The sequence below is a fragment of the Diceros bicornis genome, chromosome 16, assembly GCF_020826845.1.
Source record: "Diceros bicornis minor isolate mBicDic1 chromosome 16, mDicBic1.mat.cur, whole genome shotgun sequence".
NCBI classification, from domain to species: Eukaryota; Metazoa; Chordata; class Mammalia; order Perissodactyla; family Rhinocerotidae; genus Diceros; species Diceros bicornis.
Genome location: NC_080755.1, coordinates 50,422,532 through 50,433,961, shown reverse-complemented (window position 1 = coordinate 50,433,961; position 11,430 = coordinate 50,422,532). Strand labels below are relative to the sequence as shown.

Genomic DNA, 11,430 nt, shown 5'->3' with positions numbered 1-11,430 from the left:
CCAATGATAAGGATAAAGGAATATGAGCTTCTAGTAGTAGCTTCTGGAAGCTTATGTCACTACAAGAATTCAGTGAGTGGCCTTCAGAGGGGAAAGCTAAAAATTCAGCCCGCCTTCATCAATGAGCACACAAGTTCATTAGCAAGCTGTTTGTTAATCTCTGCCACACAGTCCTCTCATTTGGAATTGAAATAAGAAAACCACTTGCCCTTTGGACATTGTGTTTAAGCTTTTATTGTGAATGGTAACAGGTCAGGGACTGGAATCTAATTGACAAATAGCCTAGATGTAAAGAGCATTAATTAGAAGACTCTTTTTGGACAATTATTCACAGCAAACAAGTTCAAACCAGAAGACGCTAGCTGAAAATCATGAATTTAGTCAAGGGTGAAAGATACAAGAATAACTAAGTATTTTGCACAAAGGAAATCTTGTTGATGATCCAGTAGAATTGATGCTCGTAGAACGCAGTCTCCTAAGGGTTTTGTTTTGCTTCTTTGGGAGAGGCTGTCATTGTCATTGTCAGCTCAGCTGGGGCTTCCTTCCTTCATGTTGAGAACCTGGAGCAGAGAGTCCACCAACTTAAAAAATATTGGAAAGAGTTAAGCAAACATAGTCAGTGATGCTGAAGTCTAATACTAGAAGTAAATCCATTCCCAACAAACCATCAGCATCACTTGGGAGCTTGTTAGAAAGGCAGATTCCTAGGTCTACCCCAAGCTACTGAACTGGAAACTCTGGGGGTGGGACCCAGGAATCTGTGGTTTCACAAATCCTCCAGGTGATTCTGTGCACATGGACACTTGAGAACAACAGCTGTGGTCATCCTCGTCATCATCGTGGTCCACCCCCCCCGAACCCCCCCACCCCGCTGAGAAATAAATGAACTGCCTCTTTTTTTGGAGCCACTGTATTTTGGGGTCTTTTTGTTGTATTAGCTTAACTTGTACTCTGATATGACTACTCAGGTATGTTTTGATCAATGTTGGAAATTAAACATATTATCCCCAGGAATTTGTTACTAAAATAGCAGCTGGGTAGGGAGACTATCAGGAAATGTGGAATCTTAATTCTTACTTTGCTTACTTTGGCAATGCCTCACTACACAAATCAAAGCTCATTTATGAATTACACAATTATACATTATAAACTCAGGACTGAAATGGTAGTAGTGTGGGCAACTGGGGAAAATGAGCTGATTTGGGTTTCTGCCAATTCTAAATTCATTGTGGTTTCCTTGTTGTGGCTTCTGTTCAAATTAAGACTGAAGAAAGAATGAGTAGTCATAATTTTAAAATACTCCTTTGCTCCCAAATAGCATCCTTTATCCGCTGAGATGAGAAAACACTTCATCCAGACTAAAGCTTATTACCCTTTCCAAGATTCTCTGGCAATTCAGATTCCCCAATGTCCAGACCAGTCATTTGTTTCTAATAAAGGAATTACTGATATTCTCAGGCCAGTTGTTACCTGCTCTGTGACTCAATTGTTTTGATCAGGTGCTAATGAGGCCAGGGCCCGGGGTTCAATTCTCACACAGGCCAATTAGCTTTGCTTTTCTCCAAGAGCCTAGGCTGCACTGTTAAGGGCCGTCAGCCTGCCTGAAGGTGCTTTCATGCATCCTGTAATATGAGACACTGGTCATAAAAGGGGCCAGCTGAGGAGGTAGGAAGGGATCCATAGAGGTCTTCTCCATTGACTCAAAATATTAAATCAGAGTAGTTTGGCTCAAGGGAATGGAAGTAAAGCTACAATGAAAAGAAGAATTGTGTAACCTAGGAAGATCAAGGACCTGGAGGCAGGAGGGGTGTCCATGGTCGGGGGTGAGAAGGAGGTGTATTTGAGGTGGGGGATGATTTGACTCTGCTCCTACAGAAACTGACAGGGTAATCAGAGGATTTTTAGTGATTCTTGATTGCATGTTGCTTTTCCTATATTTGGAGCTTCCTTTGGAGCATTTCACTTATTAAGAAACAAAACCTTTCTATTCTCTGTACTGATTTGATGGGACAGTGGGAGCTGTCCCTAAAAAGTGGAGCAAACTTGTATATTTACTTCCCAGCTATAACAATGCATTCCCCAGGTCCCTTTCCTCACATGCATCAAATAAGAGAAAAAACCTAAGGCTGCAAAGAACAATGGACTGGGTCCAAATTACAAAAGGAACCCGAAGGCCAATTTCAACCTTCCTTGCAAGTCAGGACAATCCACAGCCACATTCAGGATTACAGATCAGGCCTGGAGCCCACCTGAACGCTGTTTCATGTTATAGAACCCTTACAGTAAAAGTTCAATTAATTTTTTGTGAGAAGGGTACAATTAAAAGATTTAGGCTAACCTTGAAAACTATTGGCCATAATTGCTAATGGAGTTCTGGAGCTTGTTTGCCATGATATGGTAGTCTAGATTCAGTGCATTTACAGAAATCTTTTCTGAATTAGGTAAGTACCTTTGTCATCAAAACATAGGGTAATGCTCAGAGTTTCTAACTACAGCTCTGAGAGATTTGGCAACAGGACTTGATGTTTTATCACTAAAATGGGAGAGGAGAGCATATGTGGATAGTGTTTCATTTTAAGAGAAGTCCTTCAGCCTCTGAAAATTCCCGCTGCCAATTCTGGAAATGCTCAGCTAAGTTATTAAACTTCTTTCTAACACTGAAAGATCAATGGAGTTCTGGTGGAACTACTCTCTTGGTACTCCCTCTTTGTGAATAAGATAATTATTCAAGATGTTTTCAATTTTCAACATACCTTCATTGAGGCAGAATTTTCAAAGCAAGAGAAGTGATAAACTGTTTTGGTCTATGCAAAGACTAACTGTTGAATTTGTTTTTCATATTACTAGGAAATACATCCAAAAGAATGGTACCAATGTGTGAAATAGCTCATTATTCAACTTGAGGTGGAATAAAATGAGATGGCTTTCTAAATTTGTAGAAAAGAACAAAGCATAAAAAGATATAATAGAAGAACAATTATAAAAGATTATAAAAAGATTTTATAAAAAATCTTTTATAAAAAAGATTATAAAAAGATTATAAAAAATCATTATAAAAAGATGACTTTTTTTTCAGCTCACATTGTATACTGATAAATACTGTCCCCAGTCACTTTCTGTGACTGCCCACTCAATCCATTCCCCTAGAAGCCTTTTTGGAGCTATTCTTTGTAATGGCTTTTGAAGCTGACAGAATAGTCTTCTGAATATGGCAGGAAAATTTCAATCCTTGAGAAAGGAGTTGAATTTTTCAAAACATTCCAAAAATATACAGAGCCAGATTTGGGGAAATAAATCAACTCAGGGTGGATATTGCTGTTTGGTTCAAAAATGAGGCACTATAGATTAATAACGTGATTGTGTGTGGGGGGGTATATTATACCAAAGCTATGAGGATAAGTCCATTTCAGTGTTCGTGAAATTATTTTAGAAGGTTTTGTGCTGGCGATCGTTGTTACTCTTCAGACAAAGGAGAAGGCACTGCTGTTGGACAGCCACCCCCAGGAAGGCCAGCAAAGGCCTTGACCAAGAAAAGCCCTGGCTGGTCAGGTGCTGAGAAGTCAGTCACCAATTCCTGGAGTCCTCAGAGCCGTGTGATCCACCAACAAAGAAGGGAGCTGGTCAGACAACACCTGTGACACCTGTACTACAGATGTGGACAAGAGAATCACTCCAGGTTTGTACAAAGTCGGTCCTTATTTCTGTATTGGTTGATTTAATCCAGCTTTTCTTTCTGAATAAAGGCTACTAGAGTTCTCTCTAGGTGCTCAATGCCACAAATGAACTTTTAGTTTGTGTTTAGCACAGAAAATCTGCAGTAGACCAAAGGGCCGTGAAACATTAGGCCTCCCTCCAGAGAAGCCAGCTGAGGCTTGGCAAAGCCAGCCCCGAGCCTCTGTAAAGGGGCCATCAATCAGAGTTCACCGCCATGAAGGAGGGAAGGAGCCAGCTCCTCAAGCTGTGGGAGTGAAAAGCAATATCATTTATCGAAAGAAACAGCGAGAAGCAAGGCTGCTACTGCACCCTGCATCCCTCATTTTTCACGTCAGTGAGGGCCATTCCCTAGAAGATGTCTCTCATGGCAGCAGACTGTCCAAGGCAAACAGCATGGGCTCTTGCCCTGGTTTCACCAGTGGAAAGCTATGCGACTGTTCTCAGTTTCCTCACCTCTAAAATGGAGAGAATAGAATCTTCCTCCTAAGACTGCTGTGAGCATTAACCGAGGAAATAGAGGTAAACTGCTTCATCCAGTACTTGGATTATAGAAAATACTCAATAAAACTACTATTATTAATACTAGTTGGCAATTATTTTTGCATTTTATCATAAATTGCATGGAAACTTCCTAAAAGTTAATGAGAATCACTTCATTTTCAGTTGCCTTCCTTTCTTCCTATAAATTTTATTCTCTCCCTTATCCTATTCACTGTCTTTGCATGTAAACAATGCCAGTTTGGTATAATTATTTTTCCCTATCCTTTATAAAATCCTATACAGGACAAATCAGTCAACCTTAGATATATTCACCAAGTTTTGAAAAATCAGGATGAGACCTGAACTAGGTCATCTTGGGACAAATATGAAGAAGGACTATTTTGCATGCAAGGTAGCAAACAAGAATGCTCTCTTCTAAAATCACCTGTGAATAGGCCCTTCTGCTAGTGTTCATCAAAAATAAACAGATCTGTAGACCCACTGGGATTTACTCAAATAAGCTATGGCCTCACTATCAAAATATTCTGGTAGGGCCTGACAGATTAAAAAAGAATCCCATCAATGCACAACTGCTAATAAAACTCCTAAATTGGTGTTTGGAAACAACACTCTTTTGATGTGCTAAGAGGAAAAATAATCTATTATGTTGAGAAGAAAAGATAGCATGGAAATTGTCTACTCATTTTCTTAGCATGTACTGGTGTCAGCCTAATGGAGTGGCTGTGGAGGCTTGCATCATAAACAATTCCATTCTTCCCTCCTTCCAACTCTCCCCAAACACGTCCCAGCACCACCCCACCCCACCCCACCCCACCCCACTTCTCTGGTCCGTCCGTTATACCTTCGTGTTTTGAACCTACGTCTTTAAGGTTGCCACTGTCATCAGAATTCCAAGCAGACTGGCGAAGGCCCAGGGGCTCTGGGTGAGGTGACTGATGGCTTCTGGTCCCCTTTGCTTCCACGAGGCTCAGCAAATTCCTTGTGGCTTCTTCCCACCGAATGTAGTCCCTCAACTGCTGCTTCAGGCTCCCTCCCTCATAAACATATGGGGACTCTCCCGTGCTCTTTTTCCCCATTAAGTGCCCTATAAAAAACAAAACAAAACAAAAAGACCACAAATTTAACCCAGGGGAATGAGTGAACAAGAAATTAAAAAGGACCACAATTATGTTTGTGCTGCATCCTCCGAAATGCAGAATAGCCTTTAATTATTAGGAGTTCATAAATGGCTGACAGATTTTGCTCCCCGTTCAAAATGTGCAATCAGCTGGACAGAATTCAGACCTGCAACTCAGGAGTCCTGGGTTTGGTTCCAGCACCTCTGCTAACTAGCGAGGTGACCTCTGCCAAGTCCTTTAGCATCTTCGGTCTTCAATTTATCAACTATTAAATGAACAGGCTGGACTAGATGAACTGTAAGGAACCTTCCATATCTAAATTTCTATCACCAATTCTGTGTGCACCGAATTTGATTCCCAATTGAATAATGGAGTTTATACATCTTCCCCAGCCAATTTTGAATTGCTACTGAAAAGAAAAGTCTCGGTGCCTTTCTTTGTGTGATTAAAAAAAGATGTTGCTTTGCTCTTATCTGTAACATAATTGGGCCAAAGGAATTTTTCATTTCGACTTTCTCAGAATTTTAGCTGAGACTGAATCTAGGAAACATCACCTAGAAATTACAGTTTGGTAAGCATGTAATGAAAAACAAGTTCTGACCAACACTTCTCAGCCACATAAATGCAGAATTTTCTCTTGGATGTCTAAAAGGGTCAGTGAAAGTCCAGCAATGGCTCCAGGGATGTGCACCTGCCATATAAACAAATAAAAGTTGCTGTGCAGGAAACCAAACCCCTAAAAATATGGAAATTCATGTACGCAAGTGGGGATAACCATAGGGCAGAAGGGGGTATAGAATTCAAGGTCGGCATTCTTAACATTTTAGTCCATTGCTTAAATATACTCTACCTTATTTACTTTCTTGAGTTGATTTTTCCCATCTCTCTTCAATTGGGCTTTATAGCACTGTCAAATTTCTAGTATCAATAAAACATGGTGATTTTGATTTAAAGCTCACAAGGAAAAAGCTCTTTGTGGTTCTACCATTGACTGGCATTAGAAATATTTAAGGCAGGGGGCTGCGCCGTGGCTTAGCGGTTAAGTGCGAACACTCAGCTACTGGCGGCCAGGGGTTCGGATCCCGGGCGCGCACCGACGCACCACTTCTCCGGCCATGCTGAGGCCGCGACCCACATACAGCAACTAGAAGGATGTGCAACTATGACGTACAACTATCTACTGGGGCTTTGGGGGAAAAATAAAAAGGAGGAGGATTGGCAATAGATGTTAGTTCAGAGCCGGTCTTCCTCAGCAAAAAAAAAAGAGGAGGATTAGCATGGATGTTAGCTCGGGGCTGATCTTCCTCACAATAAAAAAAAAAAAAAGAAAGAAATATTTAAGGCAAACATCATGGGAATAATATTTGAAAGATCCCAGTCACTTGAAATGGAAAGAAGCCCCTACTCAGCAGCTCTATCCACGGACAGAGAAGCCCTCCCCGTGACTTTATTGTCTGTGTCTATTGCAGTTTATAGTTTACAGGATGTTTAAATGCTGTTTAAATGCAGATTATTTCATTTGATCCACACACAAATAAGTTTGATGAAAATGAGACTTGCCAAAGGCCACCCACATGCGAGCAAAGGTTCTAGTATTAAAATCAGCTCACAGCCCTGACGCTACTACGTTACGCTGCTTTGAAGTTTCTTTGAACTTTCTAAGAATATGAGGCTGTTAGAAATCACTCTGAGGACTGGAAATAAGGATAAGGTCTATAAAAGGCTTACTAATGTTTCAAAAGGAAGAGGGATCGTATATCAGTATGACTCATTATGTGACTCAGAAAAATTAATTCTGAGAGTATTGAGGAGCCTTAAAATGAGGTTTCACTGCATTGCAGCGTGAGCCCTTGCCAAGTCACTTATGACCCGACACGTCACACAGTATGGGGGACACTGTCCCAACTGAAAGATTGGAATCCTGAATGATTAGCTCCTCACGTATCTGCTTGGTCAACTTGGTGCCCGGATGACCACTAAATAACCTTGCATTTAGCCATAACCGTCATTATGTTGCACGACTTCTCAGGAAGTAGGGAAGCATTTGGCTGGATTTATATGGAGGAAATTGAATCATGATAATGGGCGAGCAGGATTAGAACCTGATGCTCGCAGTAATGACCTCGGTCACTCTTGTCCTCCCTCACTGCCCAACATCTAGCTGGGATGCCGGAAATGAGAAAGGCATTATTGCCAATGAAGCAGAGGGACAATGGAGATGTTTGTATAAATAAAACTTCGTTTTTGCCCTGCCTGAATAATTTTGTGGACTTTTCAAAAATGAAAGGATAATGTGGTCCTCCATTCTGTGGTTGACTTAGCACAGATCCATGTGACATCGTACTGACTTTCAATATTTGTATATTTGGTGGGTAGGTGTCCAGACTCCCACCCCTAGATCCACCGACTGATGATTAAGGAAAGTGCACCATCTAAAACATCCCAGGAAGCACAGATTCCCTGGGTCCTGTTTCACTTGTGAGCTGGCTACTATCAACCAAATAATCGTCTCCACGGCAACATGGAAGATATGCCCACTTCTGCCTCTTCTCCCATCATCATTTGTTACATGTCCATATCATAACAATGGAGATCTCAGCATAGACAAAAGACAGGCATTTGAAAAAATAAAACCTTGCCCAGAGGGAAAAAAAGCTTTTGTCCTTTTTAATCATTTAAACACACCACTAAAATGGCAGGTTTGAAACATAAATGAAATTTCTTGAACTCAAAACTTGATTACCCTAACTTAGAAAAATATCCATTAAGACAAAGTGTTGAGTGCTCCTAAGAGCTTTTCTGGAGTGACACTTAAACTATGTGTCACAGTTTGCGGGTCAGCACTACAATGTAAAGCTATTCCGCAGTTGAACATTGGTGTTTCAGAATTCAACCTTCCAGAACATAATTCACATCAAAGTCAGAGCATTTTGTGGGAGTACAGGGGCTGGTTACCAGTGTTAGTGTTGACCTGTATTTTCATCGCACAAACAAAACATTTCCATGAACATCAAGCCAGATAAGAATTTGTCAAGTCTTTAATCTGTTAACTTGTTTTCCATTGCCACACCATGCTTCTCCCAGCTGGAAGAAGCAATTCACTCAACAAACTTGCAAATTTGTGCTGACGGCTTCCTCATGGACAGCAATATGTAGCTTTCGTTGGATGTAATTAAAACTAAACTGCGAGTCTTCAGTGATTGAGGAGCACAGGCATTTACTTAGGAGAGTGGAAAGCGCAGATTCAAATCTAACAATCTCATTCACGCTGTGAATGTTCGCATTCCAACAGAGGGCATGTCTACCCAAAGTGAACTTTTTCTCAATCACGTCATTTTAGACCCAAACGTGATTTTCTACTTCACCTCCCTCTCCTTAGTTCTTCATCAACTCTGCACGGTCAGCCGAGGGAGAAAAAGGAAAAAGAGTGCGTTTGAGAACAAATAAGAAAATTTGGGGTTGCCTCTGGTCAGTACAGTTTTGGGTTAAGAATGCCCAAACACCACTATGAAGGGTCATTAAATGACAGACACTATAATTAACTGGGGACAGATGTGCTCTGGAACTGCACCAATCAGGGTTGGCCTGCATCAGAAATAACATGATTCCAGCTTTCCAGCTAACTCTCTTGTCCTGCTTTTGGCCTGCAAGGGTTACCTAATAATAAGCCTTTTTAGTACAAAAATATGGACAAACAAAAAGGTTGGAAATCTGGAAGTTTCAGTCCACCTTCCCAGCCCACTGGCTGGCGGCTGGAATAGACAATGGCCACTTGATCTAAACTCCCAGAAGCCCTTTTTAAGTATCAGTTCTAGGTTTGGCTTCTTTAACAGCTTCTAAGTATCCTTCTCTCTTAATGTGCAGGGTTTTGCGATCACCTCAACCTGTTCTCTCTACACCAGGCTCCTGGGTTCCCGGTGTCCCTCAGAGATCACAAACACTTTCGTCCCAGGGGCTGCTGAGACTTGGCAAATGATTCTTTTACTAACAATGAGAACTACTCTGTCGCAAATCTGTTCTGGATTTCTCTGACGGAAACATACACAACACAGAGGAGCTGAGGACGTGACAGTTCCAGCCTTACCTCCTCCCCTAAATCTTCCTCCTTCACACCAAGAATCTGTGAATCGGCTGATAATTTGAATTAACAAATACCTTTCCAACACATCCTCCCCCACTCCTAAGTAGATGACTAAGGAAATCGTGAAACACGCACACCACACACACACACACACACACACACGCACACACCCTTTAATCTCTTCAGGGATCTCCAGCTTTAAGGATTTTCCATCCCCAGGAAATGTTGGGGTTGTGGCACTTGGCTATATGGAGAGATTTCTAAGGAAGTACGCTTTGCATTTGCCACAGGCTATGCGTGGCGCGGCAGAGAGCCCAGGGGTGACGTGGGGTGAGCGCAAGGCTTCGGGGCCGCTACCTGCCTTCCGGTTGCGGGAAAGCTGTGTGCGCGCTCCGCCGCCCGCCACCCCGCGGCTGCCCTTTGCGCCAACGCGCGGCGGTCCTCGCCACTGGGGTTCCGGGGGCCAGGACGAGCGAACCTCCAAGCGCCTGCCTGGAAAACAGGACCTGTTGGCAGAGGGAAGGGGAAAAGACCTAGGGGAGAGGGCAAAGTCCAGGTGTTGAGAGGCGAAGAAAAGCAGGAGGCTCGGGGCGGGGGGGGGGGGGGGGCGGGGACAGAAAGGCCCGGGATCAGCGTGGAAAGCAGGCGCGATTCCCGGAGCGCCGAGTCTGCTAGATGAAAACAGGGAGGGCTGGGCAGAAGGGCAGGGGAAAGACAATCGCTGCAAAGGCAGGAGAAGGACTGAGAAAATTCAAGAGCGCCAGCCACAAACAGGCGGGATTCAGGCACTGCTCGCTGAACGCATTTGAAACCCAGGGCGGGCGCGCGGCGCCCCGGGACCCGCACCTGTGGCTTGGCCCCGCGCAAGGCGCAGCCCGGAGTCCGCTCTCGGCGGTCGGAGTCGAGGGTGGCGGCCTGGACCTGGGCTCCGAGACACGCTCGGGGACCCGGCTCCCCAAAGTTCTTCAAGGAGCGAACCGTGCCAGACAGGATTGAGATTGGGCAGATAAAAAGAGGTGTTCAGTAGGGGCGGAAGAAAGATGATCTCCCCGTAGGGTTAAGGTTTTTGGAGAGCTGCGCGCTGGCTCGGGTGCACTGAGGAAGAGGGAAGAGAGCGGAAAGGGCCAAGGGACCTGTCTGCGGCTGCTGAGGGACCGCGGGCTTCTCAGGATGGAGAAGGGTGGGGTGGAGTTTTGGGAGAACGGGATTGTTGTTTGGGTAGAAAGGTCGGTGCAAACCCAGACCCCCACACCGGGCCCCAGAAACGCTGAGAGATGGGGAGACGCGCCCCCTGCGGCTGGCTGATCCTGCCGAGGACTAGTGCGCGCCGGACACTCACCCACCGCCCAGTGGTTGCCGCGCGGGTACATCTTGGCCAGCACAGTCCCTCTGCCCGCCGACACCGGGGCGGCCGGCCCCCGGGGCGCCTGGCAGAGGACCAGCGCCAGCAGGACGAGCGGGAGCTCGCGGCCGCGCATGGTCCCGGCGCGAAGCCCTTGGAGCGCCGCGGCGAGGCTGGGCGGACAGTGCGCTCTCCCGGCGGAGGAGCGACGGGAGGATCGGGACCTCGGAGGAGCTCCGCCGCCGCCGCCCGCGCCACTGCTGCAGCCTCTACGAGGCCCCGACTTTATATGGCAGCCCGGGCGGGGGGGCTGGGGGGCTCTTCCACCGCGGACCCGAGCGCTCTGACGTCTCCGTATAGCGAGCCAGGGCGCTGGGACAACCGTCCCCGAACATCACCCATCTTCCCGCCGAATGATGAAAAGGCTGAGTGTATATTGCCCCTCTCCCTTTCCCTCGTAGTCCCTTCCGCCTTCCCCCACATTGGATCAATTCTGCTCATCCTCGACGCCTTCGCTCCAACACAATTTAGTGAACTCCTTCCTCAGCCTCACCCGGGCGCCTCCCGCTGTTATCTGCCTTCCGATCCTACAAGGGGGAGCAGTGACCCCGCAGCCTGAGCCCAGGAGCGAGGGGGGGGGGTGCGGGGGTGGAGATTGAGAGGGATGAGCACAA

At 45.2% G+C, this 11,430-nt stretch overlaps 1 protein-coding gene across 4 annotated transcripts; it reads right to left on the bottom strand.

Moving 5' to 3' along the window:
- Window positions 1–224: 224 nt before the first annotated feature.
- GRP (gastrin releasing peptide) lies at window positions 225–10,912 on the bottom strand. Of its 4 annotated transcripts, none has more exons than XM_058556575.1 (3): window positions 10,754–10,912; window positions 5,057–5,299; window positions 225–581 (listed from the first exon to the last, which is right to left on the bottom strand). In XM_058556575.1, exons 1-3 carry the CDS (start codon window positions 10,890–10,892, stop codon window positions 523–525), a joined length of 441 nt encoding a protein of 146 aa, XP_058412558.1. In that variant the 5' UTR covers window positions 10,893–10,912; the 3' UTR covers window positions 225–522. The 4 variants fall into 4 exon arrangements, with proteins under 4 accessions (XP_058412558.1, XP_058412559.1, XP_058412560.1 ...); XM_058556576.1 differs by having other exon boundaries at window positions 225–560; XM_058556577.1 differs by having other exon boundaries at window positions 5,076–5,299.
- Window positions 10,913–11,430: the final 518 nt, after the last annotated feature.

Coding starts and splice junctions, on each gene's coding strand:
- GRP (XM_058556575.1), bottom strand. CDS start 10,892: ATGCGCGGCCGCGAGCTCCCGCTCGTCCTGCTGGCGCTGGTCCTCTGC. Junction 5,300..10,753: donor CGGCAACCACTGGGCGGTGG/GTGAGTGTCCGG, acceptor TGTTTTTTATAG/GGCACTTAATGGGGAAAAAG. Junction 582..5,056: donor CGTAGGTTCAAAACACGAAG/GTATAACGGACG, acceptor ATATTTTTTAAG/TTGGTGGACTCTCTGCTCCA.